Consider the following 26,012-nt stretch of genomic DNA (forward strand, 5'->3'; position numbering starts at 1 on the left):
CAAATCATTTATTAAAACTGCCATGAAATTTTTCAATTTAATCACTTAACGGGACATGGCATTGTCAAAGAAACTATACACAGGAGAAAACACACATAGGCATGACTTTTCCCTTCCAAAGCACTAAATCAAGAAAGACAGTGGACTGATGCAGGCCTAGAAACCTAATCACACTACAAAGTCAAGCATACGATAAATGTGTGCATGAAAATTCTTTCACACTCTCATTCTTTCTGCTTAGAGGGCTTTGCCTCTAGAAGGTTTAGAGGGCTGGTCTGCCTGGTAAGAGGAATAATTTTTAGGTAAATTAGTACTTACCGTCGTCTTTGTCGGGTCTGATTGTAACCTGAGCCTCTGGGAACTCTGATCCAATTCTCCCACCCATCGGCATGCTCAGGAGAACGTGGAATGTTTCCTCCTCTTCAAACAAGGAGTCATCAATTATAACGACCCTACACATCTTCTCCCGCTCATCTTTGTCAAAGCGGATAACACTGGTATGGTCCTCGGGCCGGGATATGTAATCAGAATAGGAGAGCACAGATGTTGGCACGGTTCCTCTTGCCGTTCCTGGAGGCAGGGAGGATCCAAAAGGGACATATAAAATATACTACAAGGGTATTTCCAGAAACGATTATTTTCATCTGTAGCGTTTTCATGGTCCATTGTACCTATGAATACTCCTGGAGATCACAATAGCGCCTACATACTGTTCTAGCGCCATGAGTCATCTTCATAATGGTCTCCAACATATGACAAATATTACATTTCACGTGTTTTCTCCTCTACTTCCTGCCGGTGGTCTTTTTAAAGCAACACAATAATATAATATAATAGCTCCCACTCTTCGGATGCTTATGGTGTACAGGCCAAGTGCCAAGCGATTTCCATGCACTGCCTGCTTAATCTTCTTAACCAGTCTGTTGGGCTTTACACGTTTGGTAACTGAGGTTTACAGAAGTCAAACCACTTGCTCTGGGACCGAGAGCTCAAGGTTGATCCTGAAATTTGCATTCTGACCACCATACTCTATTGACTTTCAACTCATATACATTAATGAAAATTTTAATGAAAGTCTGCTAAGGCGTTAACTGCATCTATGACCTTTTCGTTTATATGCTTAGAAAAAAATTTACCTGTTTCCTAGAAAGGTGTTTAGAATACTAATGATACTATGTTTTGATCTAAATTTTGTGTTACATAAAATCACCTTTCAGAGCATGCTGACTCAATGAGCAAGACAAGCGTTTTTCAATTTGGTTGCAATGAGTCTCAAACTAGTTTAAAATTAATTTTTTTCCTTGGGTATGCATTTCCTTGCCTCTTTTTTTGGTTGTTGTTTTTAACAGTAATCTCCTTCTACTTGAGCAGGCTTGAGTAGGGGAGGGGAACTTCAATTTCCTGCAATCCCAAAGGCCTGGAGTATTAGAGTAAGTAAACCAAGTAAATCAGAAATGTTTTCAATAAGCAGCAGAGCCCTTCCAGATCCTCAAAGATGCCATAGTGAAGGAGGATGTCTGCATGCATTTTTTTTTTCTTTTTGAAAATTGTACTAAAAAAGTATAACCCTCATGGCTTAATGTTATAGCTCCGACATGTTAAGAGGCTTATTTATATTTTTGTGGGGACATTTTATTTCATTTGCAAATCAAGCTACCTTGCCGTGTATAACAGATCACCATCAACTCCTGGCTCACGTCTCCACTTCTCCTGATGGGAATGAACAGTTCGCCAATGTCCTCTTCAATGGAATATTCAGACTGGGGGATGAACACAGTTGATTCTAAGGAGAAAATACAATTGTTTTTGTCTGAGTTTCTTATATGTGAAATGATCTTGTGCAAATCAAAACTGCTCTTGTGACTGATCTTTCCCCTTGCATATTCTTTTATTTTTAACTGTTTCTTCATGTATGATCTCAATTTTATTTACTTGTTATACATCTCAGTTTTATTATTCTTCTTAATATCATCATTATTTTGCTTCATTGTTACCTTCCTCTCTAGCATCATTATCATTATTTGCATAATTGTTAGCCTGGTGCTCTGTGATGACCTAGATGGGTGGGACAGGGGGAGGTGGGAAGAATGTTCACGAGTGAGGGGATATTTGTATACTTATGGCTTATTTAGTTTTTTTTTTTTAATTGGAGTACAGTTACTCTGTGCTGCTCTGCCAACTTCGGCCGCACAGTAAAGCGAATCAGCTATACGTATACATACGTTTTTTTTTTTTTTTTTGGATTTCCTTCCCATTTTGGTCACAACACAGAGCACTGTGCTATACAGCCGGTTCTCATCAGTTGCCTATTTTATACACAGTAGTGTGTATATGCCAATCCAAACCTCCCAGTTCATCGCTGACCTTTCCCGCTCTGCCCTCCCTGCATGCCCCACCGTATCTACATTTCTGTCTCTATTTCTGCTTTGCAAATAAGACCATCTTTACCATTTTCTAGATTCCACATGTATTCGTTAATATACAATATTTGCTTATCTCTTTCTTACTCTGTATGACAGTCTCCATGTCTCTGAAAATGACCCAATTTCATTCCTTTTTATGGCTGAGTAATATCGCCTCAGATATGTAGATGACACCACCCTTGTGGCAGAAAGTGAACAGGAACTAAAAAGCCTCTTGATGAAAGTGAAAGAGGAGAGTGAAAAAGTTGGCTTAAAGCTCAACATTCAGAAATCAAAGATCATGGCATCTGGTCCCATCACTTCATGGGAAATAGATGGGGAAACGGTGGAAACAGAGTCAGACTTTATTTTTTTGGGCTCCAAAATCACTGCAGATGGTGATTGCAGCCATAAAATTAAAAGACGCTTACTCCTTGGAAGGAAAGTTATGACCAACCTAAATAGCATATTAAAAAGCAGAGACATGACTTTGCTAACAAAGGTCTATCTAGTCAAGGCTATGGTTTTTCCAGTAGTCATGTATGGATGTAAGAGTTGGACTATAAAGAAAGCTGAGCGCCAAAGAATTGATGCTTTTGAACTGTGGTGTTGGAGAAGACTCTTGAGAGACCCTTGGACTGCAAGGAGATCCAACCAGTCCATTCTAAAGGAGATCAGCCCTGGGTGTTCTTTGGAAGGAAGGATGCTAAAGCTGAAACTCCAGTACTTTGGCCACCTCATGCGAAGAGCTGACTCATTGGAAAAGACTGATGCTGGGAGGGATTGGGGGCAGGAGAAGAAGGGGACAACAGAGGATGAGATGGCTGGATGGCATCACCGACTGGATGGACGTGAGTCTGAGTGAACTCCGGGAGTTGGTGATAGACAGGGAGACATGGTGTGCTGCGATTCATGGGGTCGCAAAGAGTCGGACATGACTGAGCGACTGAACTGAACTGAACTGAATATTCCATTGTATATAGGCACCCCCACCCTTCCCCCTCACAGTGTGAGGGGAAGGAGGGAAGAGAGGGGAGAAGAAACAGCTATAATGCATGTATTATATGCATTCTTAACCCAATGAATTCAGACCAATGAATTCTTAACCCAGAAATAGAACACAACATTGCTTTCAACTCCAGTAATTGCTTTTTTCTCAGTTAGTAAGTGCTGCTGACACACTTCCTTTAAATGCAACCTCATTCTCTTGGTGAAGATCACCATCTTCCAATGGAGCAGTCTGGCTTTTAGATGTAGAAGAGATGGTAGAAATACTCTTGTCTCACCTCTCACTTTGATAAGGGAACTTGGACCCACAGAGTTGAAATTACTTGTCAAGAACTCTTACTGATCAAGTTCAGATTAAAATTCAGATCTTGTAATGTCCATTCTATTATTTTTTTAACCCCACGTGTCCCTTCTAAATGATTAATGATTAAAAGTATAATTATGCATTGTTTGACATCCTGATGATTTTGTTTGTTGCTTCCTAAATAGCAGTCCCTGTAGAAGCGATAAATCTATGTATTGACTGTAAGGAACACATCTGTCATTTCCTTCCTCTCCTAGAGGAATAACCATAATATTGAGTATGCAACATTATATTTATACAATACTGTAAGTCTCAATGATTCATTTTTTAAAGCAGAGGAGAGGTTCAGTAAATAGTAAAAATGGCATAATACAGTTGTTGAAAATTATGGTTCAATGTAAAACTGTCTATCCGTCATGTGCTCAGTCAGGTCCAATTCTTTGTGACCCCATGGACTATAGTTGCCAGGCTCAGACAAGAATACTGGAGTTGGTTGCCTTTTCCTCCCCCAGGGGATCTTCCTGGCTCAGGGATTGAACTGGAATCTCCTGCACTGCAGGCAGATTCTTTATTGCTTGAGCCATCTACCAATAAAACGTTCAATAAAACATTTAGGTCAATAGCTAGGCATGATAAACCCTTAAACAGATGCTTTGATATTTGCCTGGGAGTCTGTTTCACTGGAAGTCCCACATATACACAGAAAATGTTCCTGGTTACTTTGAAAACAGTAAGCCACACTGCTTTCGATGATTATAAAAGACGCTGGAATAATGGACACTGGTCATCAAGGTCCACGTTCCACCCCTCTCCACCCCGCCCTGTACCCCAAGGGCTGACTCATGTGAACCATATCAAAGGTTTCCCTTTTTCTCTGGCTTCTGGCTGGGCCAGCTAAAGGGCAGCACAGACGGGACCTTCCCTCCGCCTCCCCTCAAGGTCCCAGAGCTGGCAGCACCCCCAACAAATAAAGGTCATTGTGCCCACTGGCTGCCGCAGCTCACACACTGACTCAGCTAACTCCTCCTTCTCTCTTCCCCCAGGCTAGAGGTGGTGATGGTACCTGCTCTTACCAGCCTTGAGGCACTCAACTCTACCTGTGTTGTGCTCACTTATCAGTCATGTCCAACTCTTTGGGACCCCATGGACTAGAGCCCACCAGGCTCTGCTGTCCATGGGATTCTCCAGGCAGAATACTGGAGTGGGCTGCCATTTCCTCCTCCAGGGGATCTTCCTGACCCGGGGATCGAACCCACGTCTCTTGCATCTGCTGCATTGGCAGAGATTCTTTACCACCAGTGCCAGCTGAGAAGCCCTGGTGGTTTCCCAATTCTCGCCCTCACCTTTGCAAATAGTCTTGTTATTCAAGTATTTTTAAATTGCTAATTTTGAATGTGCCTTTTGTTTTCTCCTGGGACTCTGATATACAAGTTTAAAAAATGGCACCATTAAAAAAGCTGTGGATATAAGCTTTCACAACTAATTATTCATTTATCAAACGTTGATGGGGTGTCTTCAACTTGCCGGACACTGAGCTAAGCCGAGGAGATATGGAAGTAAAAAAATATCCCTGGTCTCATGGAGTTTTCATTCTAGTTGGGAGTGAAGAAGAAGAAAACACACAAATATTCAAGAAAATACATAGTATGTCAGGAGGTGACAAATGATATGGAGAAGATGGAGTGTGGTGAGGGTGCAGAGAGGGCTGGGGCCTGTGTATGCCATGGCAGGTCTATAATAAACAGGAAAGTCTCTTTGATGGAATCACATTTGAGCTGAGATTGTAAAGTGATAATGAAATATACCCCATGTGAGTAACTCAGAGAAGAGAATTCCAGGCAAAGGTATGACCAAGGGCCCCGGGCCAGGTATATACAAGGAATGGTGGTGGTGGGTTAGTCCCTAAGTGGTGCCCGACTCTGCGACCCCAAGGACTGTGGCCTACCAGACTCCTCTGTCCATGGAATTTCCCAGGTAAGAATACTGCAGGGTGTTGCCATTTCCTTCTCCAGGGGATCTTCCTGACCCAGGGATTGACCCGTGTCTCCTACAGCATTGCAGGCAGACTCTTAACCACTGAGCCACCAGGGAAGCCCATACAAGGAGTGGCCAGGATGCTAACATGGTTCAAGTAAACTGGGCAAGGAGGACAGGACAGACCACGGGGCCAGGGAAGTGGTGATGAGGTGGCTGGTAGGTGGACCCATGGAGCTTTCAGGACTAAAGTCCATTGGAAGCACTTTGGTATTATTCAGAGCAAGATACTGTGGAAACAAAGACCACCCTATGGGATGAAACAAACAAAGGCAATTTATTCAGAGCTTTGCTATAGCAAGGGAGTCAGCCACCATTACTTATATTTGGCTGAGACCCAAAGCAGTCAGAGGAGGGGGAAAGTTTTATTGTGGAATAAAACTTACGGTTACCAATGGGGAAAGCTTGGGGGAGCAATACATCAAGAGTTTGTGATTAACAGATACACACTACTGTATACACCGAGAGACAAAGCAAGGGTGATACTGGAGAAACAGTTGAACTCTCTACTAAGTAAATGTGTGAGCTGGGCTCAGTTGTGTCCAACTCTTTGCAACCCCTTGGACCGTAGACTGCCAGGCTCCTCTGTCCATGGGATTTTTCATGCAAGAATACTGGAGTGGGCTGCTATTTCCTACTCTAGGGGATCTTCCTGACCCAGGGATCGAACCCGCGTCTCTTGCGTCTCCCATCTCCTGCATCGGCAGGCGGATTCTTTATCACTGTGCCACCTGGGAAGCCCTTACTAAGTAAACAGAGACACAGAGAAGAGTGACTGCAGGGTCATCCTCTGAGATGCAAGCACTGGTTACTTTCACATGGTAGGACCACAAGTGACTTTCATTTCTTTAAATCTCTGACTTCTTGACAAGGAACGTGTACTACCTTTATATCTTCAGATTGGTCTCACTATGCTTTGTTTTGAAAGATGAAGTCGAATAAAATGAACGTACTCTTTATTAGCCTATGTGACTAAGTTGAAAGGAGTACTTTGATTCATTTAACAGCAATTTTATTTTTAGGTTTTGACTGTGCTGTAACTCAGGCAAAAAATGACTTCTGTTCTCAGAAATAAGACAGTTGTAACTACATTTGAAAGATGTCCTTTTCTCAACTATATTGAGCAGATTGAAAGAGAGAGACTGCTAAAAACAGGATAGAAAAAATATCTCCTAAAACTCTTTGCTATAATAGAACAAAGAAGGGAAAGAAAAATACAGTGCCTGGATGAAGGTACTGAGTGTCCATCATCTTTAAGAAGTTTGGCATATTCAGAAATGACCCAGAAGATATTCTGGGACATCTTCAGACTGCCCACCTACCCTCAGACTAACCAATGGCACTGAATGGGGAGTCTGCCATTGATAGTCTAACACGGATGGAAAGCTTTCTTACATTTCAATGTGTTTCTTTTTTTCTAAACTCCAAAACAGATAAATAGGCTAATTTAATAGGAACTTTAAAAAATAAGAATAATGAAAACATATCTAAGTCACATGCTAAGTATGGTAAGTTCGCCTTAGGATACCATGAGGTCCAAAAATTATTCTAAAGCGCTATGTAAATACTTTGGTTAGAGTGAATCTTTGGGTATTCTTCATTCATATCATTAAATGTTTTTATTTTGGAAACTTTTGGAAAGTTTTCCATCACATGAAATAGTTTTCTTTTGTACCATTTTTTTTTTGTTATTGACTTTTTGGTACCAGAAATATATAAATGTGTGTGGTCCTTTGAACAAGTGTTCAGTAATTTTTTCTTTCTCTTAAGACAATGACCCATGCTTCACAGCAAGCGAATTCAAAAAAGAACTTTATCAAGTAAAACGCCTACATTGGTACAGAAGCCTGAGAGGTAGTAAGGTGAAGGAGTGAATGAAAGTGTGTAAAATGTGTTGAGACTGCCTGTCACATGACATGTGCTCGATGAATTTCAGTTATTATCACTATCAGTGCCAGTTGCTGCTGCTAAGTCGCTTCAGTCGTGTCCGACTCTGTGTGACCCCATAGATGGCAGCTCACCAGGCTCCGCCGTCCCTGGGATTCTCCAGGCAAGAACACTGGAGTGGGTTGCCATTTCCTTCTCCAATGCATGAAAGTGAAAAGTGAAAGTGAAGTCGCTCAGTCGCGTCCAACTCTCAGAGACCCCATGGACTGCAGCCCACCAGGCTCCTCCGTCCATGGGATTTTCCAGGCAAGAGTACTGGAGTGGGGTGCCATTGCCTTCTCCTTCAGTGCCAGTTATGGGTAAGTAAAGAACCGGCAAAAGTGTACTTGCGTGTGTTTATATAATATTAAATGGCTAACAAGTAAAAGCAGTTCCCAGCCTAAGACAAAGCAGAGCTGCTGTTCTCCCCTTCTTGTTCCCATAGGCACATTCTTTCTTGTTCTACATCATTCTTTGTTCTAGTACATCATACTCTGTTGCCATCACTTGTATATAGAGCTCTATTTCCCATTACTCCATATGCTCTTTGACAGAAGGGATTTATCCTATTATCTTTGCATCCCCAATACAGAGTGCTGTACTCAGCACCAGTGTGAGTTGGATTCATTTTTAATACATGCAAAAACAGTCTCATAACATGTCCTAGAATTAATACACAGCAAGAGAGCATATAGACACAATGGTTCCTAGAGCTAGTGAATTTATAGGTGAAGATAAGAGAGAGTAGAAAGAAACAATTGAACTTCTGAAATGGTTAGGGAAGCAATCCTTTGTGGAAAGAAAAAAGATTGTTTAATCTGTGAATATGAAATCTAACATTATATTTATGATAAGACAAATAACAACCATATTTGTATTGTGCTTCTTGTTTTTATGGAACTCTTTCATATGAATGTGGCAAGAGAGTAATTTTTCTTTTTTGTTCATTGAGAAGCAGAATATTAATAAAAGCTGTTTGACTTAATTAAGGTCAGACAACTAGAGATGGTAGAGTTAGGAATCAAAGCCAGGTCTTGTAATTTCAAGACCACTGGTCTTCGACAAGACATGGAACATACCAGGCATTTGCTGTACCAGAACGGTTGTCAGTCATCACAGGGATGATCATGGCCTGGAATGAATGGGGCTGAACTTCATCCAGAAAATGCCAAGACAGCTTAGATGACCATTACATAAGATGAAATTATGGCAAGTTTTTATTTGGTAGCCTTTTTAAGATTATATAAAGAGTATGCGTGTATGTGTGTTTGTGTGCATGTGTGTATTTGTTATTAAATTCCCACTTCTCAGACTTAATATGAGTAGAGACTATTCTGTGTTATGCTGGGCTTATAAATAGGAAAGCACATGAATTTAAGTGTCTTATTCCTTAAGGTCAAGTATAGCAATTATACCAATGGGCAAATACAAAGCAAAGGCTTCAAACAAGCTCTATCTAACTAATGGGCCAGTTTATAAGTAGTAAAGCTGTCATAGGCTTGTTCCAAAGAGAGAAGCTTTAGTATGCTAGCTTACCCAAAACTTACCCAAAACTCAGGACTAAAAGAAAATTTAATTGTTTATTCCTAGATAATGCAGATAAAATTAAATGTAATTAAATTGTTAACTGTTCTTTAATGGAAATGATAAACATAACTGAACTTCATTTTCAACTAAGGACAAAGATGTTAAACAAACAGAGCCAGAGCTCCAGTTCTCCTATCCTTTCTCCTTAATTATGCTCTGTTGTTAAACCCAGAGATTTCCACATACGTCTCCATTTCATGTACTCAGTAGATTGTATCTTCACAGAACATTTAAGAGTTTTCTGGCTGATGAAATAAAGTAGGCTGGCAGTTTAAAAGAAAGTCATGTCTGTCTTCTGACAGGATTTCAGCTTTACCGGAGTCTCTCCAAGTTTTGTATAAATGCCAGCCCTCAAAAAGCCAATTCAACCTTTTTTTCCTTCTTGGCTGCACTGAGACAAGTCAGGACCCTAGAAGTGTGGCAGGGGAAGGGAAGGTCAAATTACACTCAAAAGCAGTGAGGTTCATTTTAACCAACATCAGCCAAGGCTGTGCAATGGCAAGAAAATGTGATCTCATAGAAGTTAGGAGCAATGATTCAAGACATTTTTCACCAAAGAGCGAGGGTGGGTTGGCGGTTATGTAAGAAATATGGAAACATACGGCAGGATGAAAAGTTTTGACTGATGAAGATATGAAGAAATTTGAATAATTAAGTGTTATTATGGAGAACAAATTAATCCCCAAATCGTCTAATCCTTAAAGTATTTGTTTAAACGACATTTAAAAGACTTTAAAAAGTCCCTAATGCTAGGAAAGATTGAAGGCAGGAGGCGAAGAGGGCATCAGAGGATGAGATGGCTGGACGGTATTGCCAGTGCAACAGACACGCATTGGGCAAACTCTGGGAGATAGTGAGGGACACAGAGGCCTGGTGTGCTGCAGTTCATGGGGTCGCAAAGAATCGGAGACGACTGAGCGACTAAACAACAACAAAGTCATGAAATAATTCTAGAAAAATGAGATCCGTGATGTTGGTTCTAAAGGATAGAATGATACTGAGAAAGAACATGTCGGTAACCTTATGCATACTCGTAGTTCACCGACTTAAAAAAAGTATAGCTTCTCTTCTTTCATTTTTGAGTTCCCTAATCCAGCAGCATATCTAAGAAGGCTGAACCATTCATGTAGAAATATCCGTGCTATGGAAATCCAAACATTACATGTAAAAAACCTCCTTCACTAAGTGCTTTGTCATAAAAAGCTGACAGCGACAACACGAGCGAGGTGATGGCTGCTCTTACCATCTCCTGGGTCCACGATCTCCACTGTGGTCACTGCAGGGAACTCCAGGGCAGCCAGCACGGGCTCTGAGAGAACCACCTGGAAGGTCTCGGACTGCTCGTGTGCCCCATCGCTCAGAATCCGCACTCTCCACGTGGCCCGGGTCTGGCCTGGGTTGAACTGCACTTGCTTCTGTGCTTTGCCCTTGAAGTCCTTGTCTTTCTTTGCAGTCCCATCTCTCGTGCCAATACCTTCACAGAAACACAACATCATAGCCGTAGTGTCATTTTCAGTTGGGTTATTAAGGTTTTCCTTGCTGTTAACATTCTGTGTTACGATATCCTGCAGTGCAAAGTAAATCCTGCTTTGATTCCATGAAATGGATAATTTTAAGTGTCCTGCTGTAGGTATTAACAGTCCATAATTTCTGTTCTACTGTGGCCCCAGTATGGTTCTTTCACATATCCTTTTTTAAAAAAATATTTATTTGGCTGCTCCAGGTCTTAGTTGTGGCAAGCAGGAATTTTAGTTGAGGGATGTGAGAGCTAGTTCCCTGACTAGGGATTGAACCCAGGCCCCCTGCAGGGGGAGCACAGAGTCTTAGCCACTGGACCACTAGGGAAGGCCCTCTGTCATATATTTTTGAGTTAAGTTTGTATTAGAACTGCTTGTAAAGTGAGATAGAGGAAACTGATGCTCACACTCTGAAACAGTCGTACACCCACAAATTCATGTAACCTAAAAACTCTTCACACTTACTTTTTTGCATGGGTTGTATTATATGTGTCATATTTTTAAAACTTGAGAAAAATTCTCTAACTAGAAAATATAAGCCAACAAGAGACTCTGTGAGTCAGTGAATTCTTTGATAATCTGAGCTGTAAATGACCAAGAATAATAATAAAAATTTACAATATTCACTCAACACTAGAACCCTTAAAAAATCTAATTCACTGTCAACATGACCACTGCCAGGTTTTTCTTTGTGGAGTGCTCCAGAATTCCATGAAGCCAAGTGAATAGAACTGGAGAGCTAAATATATATGACTTTTGTGAGCAGTATGTTTGGCTTACTCTGTGGGTTCACTCAAGGTCAATTTCCACTAGCTGGGAAAGTTGAAGGATCTCTGAGTCTCCAAGAACATTATGAGAAGATCTTTACTTGCCATTACTATGTCACATACCCAAATAATAAAACATATTACCTATGAAGCAATGAATAAGAGTCAACAAATTCAACATCACAGAAAAATGACAAAATTGCAGTTAGTACTTGTTCTATCTTCGGGTACTGAATCAGAACCTCTTAATGATTCAAGTTAATAGAATAATTTTCAAATATATTCCTTTAAACATTGGTCATTTTCAGAGAAGTTGGTAGAAAGACAGATGTGAAAGGAGAAAAATAAAATTTTGAGCCTACTGGAATTAAAAAGTCTGAAAATAAATTCTTTGCATCACTTCTCACTTAATTGAAAAAATTATCTTGTTTCCAGAAAAAAAATGTCCCTTTGTTCTTCAAACTAGAAATGAAACTGGACCAAGTAAGATCTGTTCAACCACCAATATACATAGAGCACCTACTATGCACTAGAGCACCTACTATGCACGAGACAAAACAGATAAAACCTCTGCCCTGTGGTGCTTATGCAAGAACAATTTCAATATTATTTCTTCAACTGAATATATCACTTCTTATAGATCTCAGAAATATTGCCTATCGTTCAATAAGAGGTAAAGCATTATTTATTGATGGCAATGAAAAAGGGGCACAGAACCAGGAATTTCAGCACTACATATCTTGTTGAGCATTTCAGACTTCCTGTTAGCTCTCTGGTTCCTAGAACACACAGACTGGCTGTCAACACTTCTTAGATCCACTACAATTTACTGCCAAGGTGATGATGAAAGGAATCATTCTCTTTGAGGTTCCAGCACACACGCACCTCATTGACCCATTTATTCCCAGTGGTACGACCAGCAAAAGAATCTATTATTTCGCCTCTGATAGCTACTGCCCACTTTCCTGTTTTGTTTTGTTTCATCAACAATGCATTATCTTCCCAGAGATTCAAAAGGCAGTGAAAAACCAGAAGGATTTTGTGTAACACAAGAAATGTCCACTAGTTCCAACTAGTCACCCTTCTAATTGATAATTAAGGCATCCAACCTAATAAAAAATAAATTGCAAAAGCAAATCTCAGTTGTTGCTGCCAAAAAACACCCAGAAAATTTCTGGTGGATTTTATAAGAGACTTTCAATTGGATGTGAAGTATAAACAGACAATATCTTTGATTTACCAAATGAAGAGAAATCGATTTCTATTTTGTGGAAAAGATTGTCATCTTAAACTGTTTGACATGTTTCTCAAACACGAGAAAACAATGAAAGGCATGTCATCTTTTTAAAAAGGTTGAATAAGAGCCAGATGGAATATTAAGCTTGCTTGGAGTAAAAATAAAGATTCCCTTTTCATAATTAACACATAAGTGAAAGTGAAGTCACTCAGTCGTGTCCGACTCTTTGCGACCCCATGGATTGTAGCCCACCAGGCTTCTCCGTCCAAGGGATTCTCCAGGCAAGAATACTGGAGTGGGTTGCCATTTTCTTCTCCAGGGAATCTTCCTGACCCAGGGATTGAACCCAGGTCTCCTGCATTGCAGGCAGAGGCTTTAACCTCTGAGCCACCAGCGAAGCCCAATTTACACATAGGACCTACTCTAAACACAGGGCTAGTCTACCTTGTTACTTAAAAGTGTGGTCCATGGGTCAGCAGCTTGAACAAGATCTGGGCACTCGTTAGAAATTCAGAATTTCAAGCCATACCCCAAACTTACTTAATCAGAATCATTTTAACAAGATCCCCATGTAATGTGCATAAGACTCCTATGGGTGGGTAGACACATACTTACTACGTCATACCTCCATGAAGCCCTAGACAGAGGTGCCTAACTTTAATAAAAGATGAAGAAGTGGTGCACAGATTGTGGAGGAGATGGTCCACACTTGAATGCAATAGACAAGACAGTCACATAGTCAATGTTCAAAAATTTTGCTCCTACCTGGAGATACAAATATTCAGCTGGTAAACCATACCTATTATAGAAATATTATTATACGGGGCAAAAAGAATTCCGGAAATTAAAAGCTTACAAATTAGGCTTAAATTGATGTTTTTTTTCCAAAGATAATTATTAAAGAAATCATATTACTCTGATTTACTGAATAAAGTTACAAGTGCATCTCTTCCTGTGGTATGGAAAAATGGCATGGAGGTTAAGTAAGGTACTTTGGGCTTCCCAGGTGGTGCTAGTGGTAAAGAACCTGCCTGTCAATGCAGGAGATGTAAGAGACACAGGTTCGATCCCTGGGGCAAGAAGATCCCCTGGAGAAGAGAATGGCAACCCACTCCAGTATTCTTGCCTGGGAAATCCCATGGACGGAGGAGCATAGTGGGCTATGGTCCATGGGGCTGCCAAAGAATCAAACATGACTTAGCAACTAAACAACAACATCATAATTACAGTCATTACCTTGTAGTCCATTTTCTAACACAGTGCCTGGCACTTACCAAGCACTCAGGAAAATACTAGTTGAGTTAGTGAATAAAGGATTGTAAAGTGTAAAAAGCGATGGGTAAAGTACTTCATGTGCTTAGCTGAATAGCTTGTATTTAGTAAATGTTTGATAACTGGAAGCAATTATATGTTTGAAATTGAATTTCTTCTGTGAAATGCAAATACAGATTTAATTTATTACTGGATTATTATGGTTATAAAATGAACAATTATCTCTGGGGAAATACATATATAAAACTCATGATTTATTAACTGTGCCTGTAGGTAAGTAACATCCTATCTTTAGCTAGAATGCATGCATACTCAGTTTCTCAGTCATGTCTGACCCTTTGTGACCCCATGGACTATAGCCCACCAGGCTCCTCGGTCCATGAGATTCTCTAGGCAAGAATACTGGAGTCGGTGGCCATTTCTTCCTCCAGGGGGATCTTCCCTACCCAGAGATCAAACCCGAGTCTCCTGCATTGGCAAGTGGATTTGTTATCACTGAGTCACCTGGGAAGCCCCATTAGCTATAATAAAACCATCCAGTTCTAAATGTCCATACATGAAATCAGAGGTGTAGGGGAACAGTAATATGAAAAAATATCCATTGTAGAACTCCCGTGGGATCACCCTTCACATTAACCTGACTTTTCCATTCCAGTCCTAATGTAAATTCTATTTCCATCTTCAATGATTGATGAGTGAGGCCCATGCACAGAAGTCTTCCCAACTTTCCATCACCCCAGGTTACTAAGTAACCTGGTGAGGTTAACCTAGTAGAGCTATCGAGCCTTTATAGGATTGTGAGTGATTTCCATACTAGAAGGAAATACTGGTGCATTGGAAAAAATAACTGCTGGAGAAAAAAAAAGAGCACTGATTCAATCTTTTAGCATTCAGCTTAAAAGTGCAACAGAGAGAAAAATCTGAAAAGATAGTGTTTTTTTAAAAAATATTCTGTTTGATGTGGGCCATTTTTAAAGTCTTTATTGAATTTGTAATAACATTGCTTCTGCTTTACGTTTGGTATTTTGGCTGCAAGGCACATAAGATTTCAGCTCCCCGACCAGAGACTGATCCACACCCTCTGCACTGGGCGGTGAAGTCTTAACCACTGGACCTTGAGGGAAGTCCCTGAAAAGATAGCTGAAAAACTATTTTTCAACTATTAACTTTCCCATTCCTACCAAATGACTAAGCGAGTGAATAATTAAATTCACACACTAGGAGTGGGAATTTAGGTAACATGCAAATAGATGAAAACTTGCTGAAGAATCGCTAAGATGCCCTATTTTTTAGTTATTATTTTCCCTGCAACTTATCTGCTATATTTTCAAGCACAAAGCACGTTAAGGCACATCTCTCACTGACTATGGAAGACAGAATTAATCAGATTTCTGATCTAAAGGTCACACTGTGTGTGTACGGAAAGAGCATAGTTCTTTGAGGGCAATAAGAGCATTCACTGTGCTCTAGAAGGTTAAATGGAGACTGTAAATGACTGTCTACAAAGAGATATGTGCTAAAAGCAAAGCTGGGGGATGGGTCTAAGGGTCGACCAGTGCTCCTGAAGCTAGAACAATCTTGAGGGACTGGCAAAGCACGGTGTGAAAAATCCTCCTCTAAAATTAAAACAACAAAAAGCGTTTTTGAAATCAGGGGTAACTAATATACTGCATCCAGGCATCGGGAGGAATCATGGCAGGTGGATGGGGACAGTGGTCCTGGAAAAGCTTGGTGTGTGGAATGTGTGTGTGTGGGCTTGTGTGTGTGTGTGTATGTGTCTGTGTCTGCACGTGCATTGATATGGATCTACTGTTTAAGGTTTTTTAAGTTTGTGGACCAGTAAAATTTCAAATAATCATTTTGGAAACAAACACAGGGTTATCAGCTTTTTAATTTTGCCAACATTTCCCTAGATTCTTACCTTAGTTGATACTCCCAATGAAAGCTATTTCACCCCATGAACACTCTATGAGCCTAGATGTCTGTATAACATTGTTGACCTTGTTTAGTCACTAAATCATGTCTGACTCTTTTATGACCCCATGGACTGTAGCCCGCCAGGCTCCTCTGTTCATGGGATTCTCCAGGCAAGAATACTGGAGTGGGTACTGGGGTTGCAAAGAGTCAGACATGACTGAGTGACTAAACAACCTTCTAGGATCTAGTGACATTTAAATTATTCCCACATATGAGCGATTATTGCCATTTTGTTGTTAATTTGCACCAGGGCAACATCATATGTAGGTAGAAATTTTGAAGAAATATATATTTTGATGACATATTCCTTATTTTTCAGCCTTTGTTTCTTTGATTTAGCCTCAACACAAAACTTTTGGCATGTTTCGTTAGCAGTTTAAAGAGCCTTTAATTGTCATCCTCTCCTTAAGCTTTAAGCCTAGACAAGAAAAATGAAACATTTTTAAATTATTATAAAATCATGAACTTTTGATAGAAAAAGGGATATGGGGACAGAAGTGCAAATTAAACTTACTTATAAAGGAAGTCTCTCCCAAATAACCTCTGCGCTTAAGCACGACATCTAGAAATTTGGAGTCCTCATTGATCAAGTAATATTCCTTTTCAAAGGAGATCCATGCCCAATTCAGACGAAAATGCTGCTTGGTTAATTTGTTTCCACCTGGAAAACAAAAGTGTAAAGCCTCAGATTAGTGTTCTCTTTAATGAATGACCTTAGACATTCCAAAGATGACTCAAATGATGTAACATTAGGAATCCCTCTAGTTACTTGGCTTGATTCACAATCTAGAATATACCCAAGGAAAACCAGCTTACTGCCCACCAACTGTTATGAAGACACACAATAGCTGACATAAATCTTCTCAAAATGCCTTAGTCTTGAGCAGGGGAAATGGATTACTAGGAAGGAGCACAGGACTACCAAAAGCAATTCTGTTTCTTCACAAAATCAAATATTCAAGCTGAAGGATGAGTCACTCCCCACAAGGTGCCGCTAGAGAGCAAGTTTTGCCAAAAAGAATGCTGCAAGCCGTTTTTGTAGTGGTAAACGTACACACATAACTGCTTCACAAATACCTTTTTCTGGTTCACTGAGCAATTGGGTGGAAGGCTTTAATTATAACCACTTAAGGAAAAACAAATATCCCTTCTCCGCCTCCCTTCCCCACTAGAGTCCACTCCATTCCTTAGAGCAAACAGACAGCTCCTTTCATTGATTTCATTCTACTCTGAAGATAAGGCTTTCTCCTCCCACCATCCCCCAAAATGGAGCTGGCTTCCTATGCAGGGAAAATAAACCTTGTGCGTGATCTCTATAATGTGAAAGCTGCTCTGCTAGGTAAAAGAAAAGAGAAGTGGTTATCAGCTGATCACTATGCATGTATCCTTCTATTTCCTTTGATCTACACCAATTATTTCAGAGTAAGGTGAGGTTTATAAACAAAGGCATCAATAATTGCTTTTAAGTCTTTCTGTAAAAGGGTGGGAAAAAGCCCAAATACTAAACACAGCTAGAGGCATAATTTTAATTTCAGTTTCTTCCCTTCTGAGTTCACACAGGGCTATGCTAGAGAGAAAGAAATGAGACAGGAAAACATCAAGGCCTTTTACAGAGGGTAAAAAAATCCGCACACGGAGAAACATTGTGAGTGAACAAACACGTGAAACAAATGTTCATCTTTGCTGAAAAAAAAATTTTTTTTAATTGCAGCATCTTTGAGCTTTGAATTGACATGTGCTAAAGATGAAAGAGAACAGCCAGTACAGCTGAGATTACATAAGGAAATTGTTTTTCTTGTTTATTGCTGTTTAAGTCATAAATTAGCACAAGCCATTTAGATAGCTACATGGCAATGTATGTAATAGACAATAACATGTTCATACCATGTGATCTCGTAAGTCCTTCTATGGGAAAAGCAAAAATATATTTGTAAGGGACTGTGCATTGCAATACATTCTGTACTAGGCTCCAATTAGAAAATCTTAGAATTTATTATTTTTATGGTATATAAAAACCAATGAAAGAGGATTCAGCCATTAAACAAAAAAAAATGAAATTTTTGTTGAAATACTTAAGACACTTAAAATACAGAAACAATATTGATGCTTGTCAATGCAGGAATGTAACATGAGATGTTACAAATAGGGAGCTGCTTGGTGTTTCAATGGGTGGGGTTGAAGACGTTTCAACGTTTCGTTTAAGTTTTAATATATAAGATAAATAGACTGGAGAACAGGAGTTCCTTCCACATTTGTTCTTAACTTATTGTACCTGCCATGTCCTAGATACTGGGTACTGTTCTGGAGGGGGTGGGCGGCACAGGCTGAGTGCTCCCTAACCTGGAGTCCACAGCCCACTTCACTTCTATCTGCTGTTTGATTTTGAGCAAGTTTCTTTGCTAGACCTCTGTTTCCTCATCTGGAGAGTCAAATGAGGGTAATGTTAATTAATGCCTGGGTCAAGTGAGATAAGCCTTATATGCACGCATTACAGTGTGATACAAATGTAGCCTCCTTCGACAAAAGTTCGCCCGCTCCTCGCGATGCACCAAGCATGCTCAAATCCGCCCAGCTCACCCACTGCCTGACTCTTAATCTGCCTTAAATCCTCAGTCCTCCTTTGCCCCATCTCCCTACAGCTGCTGCACGCATCAAGCCATGAGGCCATCTTTGCAGATTTCCGGTTTCACCTGCCCTGTCTTATTCCATTTGCCTCTAACTTGCTTACTCTGAGGTTTAGCCAAGAGTCTTGCTGCTCCGTGAAGTTGTCACCCTGGCATTTCTTGTCACTTCTACTCTCCTGCCTACAATGATGACGTCCCCATCACTCTTCTGCTTGAACTTTCTACTCAGTCCCCCCTTACCATCTCCTCCATGAAGCCTCCTGTCATCATTCCAGCCCTCTCTTCTCAGTAATTCTGCATCTGTTCATCTGCCGATTGTTTTGGGCAGTTTTGCAATTTTCTGGATATCCTCTCCTACTGTTTAATTATACACATTTCCTAATTGTAGTCATTTTCATCAGAGACTGAGAGTAGCCGTTTATTCTTTTACCATCACCAAGACCTGATCTTGCTGTCTTTAAAAATACTTTTTTACACTATTGCCTTTATGTTCTAGTATTGAGAACATTTCTTCTAGAAAGTCATAGATATCCAACAAGAATAGAATAACATTTAATTACCTAAGTTAATACCTAACAGCTTTCTGATTTCTCATTATTACTTGAAAACAACTGTATGTTGCACTTCCCTGTCATTCAGATTGTGGCTCCATCAAGTCCTAGACTTTCTTCCGAACTTCTGGTCCAGCTGTACCAAGCCAGTCAGTCCATCCGAATACCTACAGCTTCATGTCCCATCGCTTCTCCATGGGGAGGAACATCCACTCATACCCAGCTTCTCATTGTTTTCTGAACTTGATGAGTGATTTTTTGCATGTGGGAAGCCTTCTGCTCAGAATACCTGTAGCTTCCTACTCCTCCTTAATTTGTTTAAGGCCAAATCACCAGCTCAGGAAGCCTAGCTTAGCATGCTGTGGGTACTTCTGTATCTTCAATCAGGGTAATTGTAATTCTTTATCTTCATGCTTATTCTACCTGAGCAGCCCCTGGAATCCCCCACCCCAGGACCGGCCCTGGTCAAATTCATCCTGCTAGTGTCCAAAGCCAGCGTAGTGGCAGGGACACTGTGAGGTCTACTGAATTCTTCCTTGACTGTCGATAAAAGGCCTATGGAGTAAATACCATTTGTAGTTATAAAATGGATACTTTGCAACTCCTGTTTTATTCCTTATTTCTTAACAGTTCTCAGCTTACAAAAAAAAAAACCTAAAACACATACTACAGTTTGACTTGACTGATTAATCACGTCGGACCTATTCAGTAACTCTTGTGTTTAATGTGTTCAGCAAATGAATTTTATTATAGTTCTGTATACTTTCTTCCTGACTGTCCTTTCCCCTATGTCTAAGAATGAGATCATTAAGCATACCATTTCTCTTTAATCATTTTTAGCTAATTTTAAGATCTGATTCTCTTTCCTGAAATACTCTGGAAAATATTACCCTTTTCCTAAAAATTGTATGTTTTAAGAATCTAAAGTCAATGAGGCCTTTTCTTGACATTCAGTATGAAACGGCAAACACCAATAAAACACCCAGCATTTTCTAGCGCCTCTATTCTGGTAATTTTTCCTTACAGTGCTTTCCACAACCTCGTATCCCATTTATGCTTTCGTTTTTGTTTGTTCACTCTGTCTGCTCCCACTGTAACCCATGACCTAGGAGAGCAGGGAGTTCATTTTGCTTACTGTTAGAAAAATGCTGATTTAATGAATTTGACACTGTAACATCTTGATTGAAAAAAGTTCAGAAATGCTTCATTTACTGGGCAATATAAATATCCTATATAAATGTAACATATCCCTTTTAGCGCTGTATCTTTTTAAAACAATAACAAAAAATTTTAATTAAAAAAATCCTTTTTGACTGTGCCATGCTGCTTGCGGGATCTCAGTTCCCTAACCAGGAATCGAAACTGGGGCCCTGGCAATGAAAGTACCAAGTCCTAACCACAGAACCACCAGGGAATTTCCTAAATAAAATTATTTTTAATAGCACTCTTTCTAAAGTGTCTTGCATACGTCTATGAACACTATGTAAAGATTTTAAATGATTACCTATGAATGTGAATTACTGAAATTTGGATTTGTCTGGATCAGACCTCCAGAGGTTATTGATGACAAAAGCCCTGTTTAACCCTTCTGTTGCATTATAAAGGAGGAGAGATGGTCTTAGGGATGGCCAATTTCACCTCTACTTACAGATTTATAAAGCTTATTTTCTGGTTGGTGTTTATGTCCTGGAAGGATCAGAGTGCCAGGTTACTGGTTAATCAGGGGTTTCAAGTGACAGACAGCTGAATAAGTTCACCAAGGACTTCATATGTCCACCACTTTCAGCTTTTATTTGAAATAAAATTCAAAAGAAACACTGAGAAACTTCGCTTCACAAGACCAAGACTCAATCCAGGTAATTGTTTTAAATGCTCAGCGTTCACTCTACATTGAGGATTTTTAAGTAGATATCTTATTAGAGGCTAGAATGTTAATGTATAAAGCTTCACTCTAAACAGAATTAAATACTACATAACTCTTCTGATTTCTACATACGGAAATCATATTGCCTCTCAGAATCTGCAAAATTTTAGGCACTACTTATTGTGCAGGAGTGCTATAAGGATCTGAAGAGCTAAGCTGAACTTTATTGTAACTCTGATTATAAAATTGACCTTGCACATAAGTTCATTTTGATGCAGCTCCTATTTTTAGTTCAAAGGAATGAAATTCTGCAACATTAAAAGATTTAAGGTAAAAAAAAAAATCGGTCTTGTATATGGAACTCTGTACTTCATCTGAAGAATGTCAAGGGACTTCCCCGGAGGTCCAGTGCTTAAGACCTCGCCTTCCAATGCAGGGGGTGCAGGTTTGATCCCTGATTGGGGAGTGAAGATCCCACACGCTTTGAAGCCAAAAAAAGACCCCAAAACATATAACAGGAGCAATACTGTAGCAAATTCAATAAAGTCTCAAAAGCTAGTCCACAGAAAAAGAATGTAAAGACATGTTATTTATTACATGCTACAGGTTACCTACCATGTAGATTCTCCTAAAACCTCAAAGTTTAGGGATAATCAGTGTTGACCCCTTTAATAATAATAGTCACAGCTTACTGAATGTGAAATTTTAGATGAATTTAAACAACCTAAAAAACTGACAAAATTTCACTTCCACGTCAATCTTTGTTTTTCTAAGAGATTCTGCCATCTATGATGCTCAAGAAGCTGTTCCCATTGGAAACAAATTAAAGTCGTAACGGGTGTCATAAAACCATACAACAGGTGTCTGACAGCTGATAACTACACTCCCAAATGTGTTGTCCCCAAACCCTGACACCGAAGCCATTAAGGCTGTGATGAAAAGACCTCTTTTGAACTTTTCCAGCTGGTCTTTAGTCATCTTCAGCTTCTTTCTCAATGGGAACACAACAGATTTTTTTAGAATAACAGAGTCACAACCTTCAATTAGCCCTCCCTAGGAACTTAGGGCTGCCTAATTTCTGTCAAGACAAAGCACACTGCTTTCTATACAAAACCGGTGTCTCGACTCTGACTTGTGCTTAAATAAATGGTCATTTCTGGATGCCTGTTTAAACTCTGACAACTTTTTTTTTTCATGAAGAAAAGTTAGCTTCCAATAGAACATAATTCCACTGGTAATATTTTTCCAGCCTGCTAAGATTTTCTTATCGAACCTGGGTCTCCTGCATTGCAGGTAGATTCTTTACCATCTTAACCACCAGGGAAGCCCTAAGATTTTCCAGCTTGCTCAGTTCTCAGTTCAGTCGCTCAGTCATGTCTGACTCTAGCTTGCTACAGTTCCATTTGTTTAGAATAAAGTTCAGCCTGGGAGAGAACTGGAAATCAAATATATGGCTATTTTAAAAAGCTGGTTCAACCTTTAAATCAGCCGTAGAGATAGATATTAATATAGAAAAGATTAAGATAACAATATTACCTAATTTATAGGGAAAATTTGATAATTTGATTCTTAAGCAGTCTTTGTTCTCTTAGAAGGTAAGGGCAGTAGCCATGCAACTACCATCAGCATCAATGCTATTAACTATTGTGAGAATCAAAAATTAAAATTAAAATAAGGGATTTATTTCATTGTCCTTTTGGTGTTAGGATGAACTTTTAAACTTTGCTTGAGATTGTCATACTGAATGAAGTAAGTCAGACAGAAAAAGACAAATATTGTGTGATATCACTTATATATGGAATCTTATTAAATGGTATAAATGAACCTATTTATAAAACAAAAATTGAGTCACAGATGTGGAGAACAAATTTATGGTTACCAGGAAGGAAGTGGGGTGAGGGATAGACTGGGATTGACATATACACACTATTATATATAAAAGAGATAACTAATAAGAACTTATCATATAGGACAGGGAACTCTCCTAAGTACTTATAATGACCATGATGCTGGTAAAGATTGAAGGCAGGAGGAGAAGGGGGCAACAGAGGATGAGATCGTTGGATAGCATCATTAACTCAATGGACATGAGTTTGAGCAAACTGTGGGAGATAATGAAAGACATTGAAAAAGAGAGTTCTAGAAAAACATCAACTTTTGCTTTATTGTCTATGCCAAAGCCTTGACTGTGTGGATCACAATTAACTGTGGAAAATTCTTCAAGAGATGGGAATACCAGCAAAGGTCCACCTTAGTCAAAGCTATGGTTTTTCCAGTAATCATGTATGGATGTGAGAGTTGGACTATAAAGAAAGCTGAGCGCCAAAGAACTGAAGCTCTTGAACTATGGTGCTAGAGAAAAACTCTAGAGAGTCCCTTGGACTGCAAGGAGATCCAACCAGTCCATCCTAAAGGAGATCTGTCCTGGGTGTTCACTGGAAGGACTGATGCTGAAGCTGAAACTCCAATACTTTGGCCACCTGATGTGAAGAACTGACTCCTTGGAAAAGACCTTGATGTTGGGAAAGATTGAAGGCAGGAGGACAAGGGGATGACAGAGGATGAGATGGTTGGATGGCATCACCAATGAGATGGACATGAGTTTGTGTAGGTTCTGGAAGTTGGTGATGGACAGGGAAGCCTGGTGTGCTGCAGTCCATGGGGTTGCAAACAGTTGGCCATGACTTAGTGACTGAACAAGAACTTGGGAATAGAATCTAAAAGCGAGTGGATGTAAGTATAAGTGACTCATTTTGCTGTACAAACAGAAACTAACACAACATTGTAAATCAACTATAATCCAATAAGAAAAATTAATTAGTTAAAAAAAAACAAAACAGAACAAAAAGTTTGCTTGACCTTACAATCTTCCATAACAGAACCTCTGAGAGCGCCTGGAATTCTGTTTTCTGGCCCTTATAGTCAGGTGGATTCTACTATTTGTGGAAAACCACCAGGTGCAAAGCTGGAGCCAACTGGCTCTTAACATCCACCCTCCGCCCCCAGGAGTTGACACTCAACTATGGAAGATGGCTCGAGTACATAGATAATGTGCATAAGCTAGAGGCTGACAAGTGCTAGGAGAGAGGCACTGATAAAGAGCTGGGGGAGCTCACAAGAGTGAGAGATTATGCTAACCTGAGGGGATCAAAGACAACTTCACGGCAGAGATAGCGTTTAAATGCAGTCTTAAGCACAGGTATTTGGATACTCAGGGAGATGGTGGGGAGGGGAGGTGAAGTGTTCCTGGAAGATTAAGTATAAGAACAGAGATAAGAAATTCAGTAAAAGGGGAACTTCAAAGAATTGGATAGGAGCTCGGACATTTACTCAATATTTATTTCCTTCTTTTTCTATTGAAGTAACTGGATATTAAAGAGAAAGAGGTAATAAGTAAGTAAGTGTGTCACTTAGTCGTATCCGACTCTTTACAACCCCATAGACTGTAGCCCACCAGGCCCTTCGGTTCATGGAATTCTCTAGGCAAGAATACTGGAGTGGCTTGCCATGCCCTCCTCCAGGGGATCTTCTAGACCCAGGGATTGAACCTGCATCTTCTGCATTCAGAGGCAGACTCCTTATTGCTGAGCCACAGGGGAAGCCCTCCCACTATCAAACGTGTTCTAAAACATAGGCTGCACAGCACAAGGGGTCAGATCCACAGAGACATGTAGAGAATATTGTTAGAAATGTATAGAAAAACAAGCGCCATGACCAAGACCCAGAAGGGGAGAGAAATAAGCATAGCCCACGTTGACTTCTATGGATATATCTGCTTGTGCAGAGGTCTTCTAGGCTCTTCTTAGGAAAGGCACTTCCACGCACATCTTTCCTAAGAAAAAAGCACACATGCACTCTGATATCTGGGTAACTATCACATAAGCTGCGTGGAATTGAGCTTTAGCATGCGTTAGTTAAGTCGTGTCCAACTCTTTTGTGACCCCATGGACTGTAGCCAGCCAGGCTCCTCTGTCCATGGGATTTTCCAGGCAAGAATACTGAAATGGGTTGCTCTTTCCTTTCTCCAGGCGATCTTCCTGACTTGGGGACCAACCCGCATCTCTTGCATCTGCTGCATTGGCAGGCGGATTCTTTACCACTGAGACATGGGCTTCCCAGATGGCACAATGGTAAAGAATCCACCCACCTGCAGTGCAGGAGACACAGGAGATGTGGGTTCGATTCCTGTGTTGGGAAGATACCCTGGAAAAGGAAATGGCAACCCACTCCAGTATTCTTGCCTGGGAAAACCCATGGACAGAGGAGCCTTGAGGGCTACAGTCCATGGGGTCGCAAAGAGTCGGACACAGCTGAGCGACTAAGCGATAACAGCAACAACAAATAGTATGTGATATAGACCTAGGATTCAAATACAGCCTGCTAGTATTGCTTTTACACTTCTTTTGAGTAATCAAATTACTTCCTTTAAGTCACCATTCTATGTATAGGTGACTCCAACTGAATTTTAATTTGCTTTAACCTAATTTCTAAATGAGTGCCTGTGGACTGAAGCAAAACTGATGGTCTGAGTGTGCTTCCCATCAGGAAGCCCTCTTGTGTTATGCAGAGTGAGGCTGACAATAAGAATTAAGTGGGGAAACAAAGGTATGAAGGTCAATTTTCAAATATCTGAGATTGAATCACAGAAAAGTTAAGAAGGATATGACCCTTTCGTTTTATGAATGAACTGGGGCCATAGCCAAAACCAAGAGATGCTGGGAGGAGAACCCTTCCTCCAGGTTGACAGATGTGCTCCATCAGGGCCACGGCTGGGTCAGAGTCAGCAAGCCCCAACCTGCAGGAGGCCTCCAGAGTTCTCCAAGCATGGTCCCTTCCCCCAACTCCATCTCTAGAGAAAAAAAGAATGTGCTGATTTTCATCCCCTGTAACAAAATGAAAAAAGTAAGGGGAGAACTATGAGCTTATATCTCCTAACCTAGGG

General features: G+C 40.2%; 1 protein-coding gene and 1 non-coding gene across 2 annotated transcripts in view; both read right to left on the minus strand.

The window, feature by feature from the left end:
- FREM2 (FRAS1 related extracellular matrix 2) overlaps positions 1 to 26,012 on the minus strand; it is a 156,213-nt gene that overhangs the window by 65,381 nt on the left and 64,820 nt on the right. Inside the window, exons 3-6 of the mRNA XM_052649935.1 lie at positions 16,546 to 16,692; positions 10,505 to 10,735; positions 1,658 to 1,783; positions 319 to 570 (exon numbers count right to left, since the gene is read on the minus strand). Coding sequence (XP_052505895.1) covers positions 319 to 570; positions 1,658 to 1,783; positions 10,505 to 10,735; positions 16,546 to 16,692 — 756 coding nt within the window. The remainder of the gene's footprint in view (positions 1 to 318; positions 571 to 1,657; positions 1,784 to 10,504; positions 10,736 to 16,545; positions 16,693 to 26,012) is intronic.
- Positions 20,548 to 20,620, minus strand: TRNAE-UUC (transfer RNA glutamic acid (anticodon UUC)). The gene has a single exon. It is a non-coding gene; the product is annotated as a tRNA-Glu (tRNA).

The sequence above is a fragment of the Budorcas taxicolor genome, chromosome 12, assembly GCF_023091745.1.
Source record: "Budorcas taxicolor isolate Tak-1 chromosome 12, Takin1.1, whole genome shotgun sequence".
Lineage (NCBI taxonomy): Eukaryota > Metazoa > Chordata > Mammalia > Artiodactyla > Bovidae > Budorcas > Budorcas taxicolor.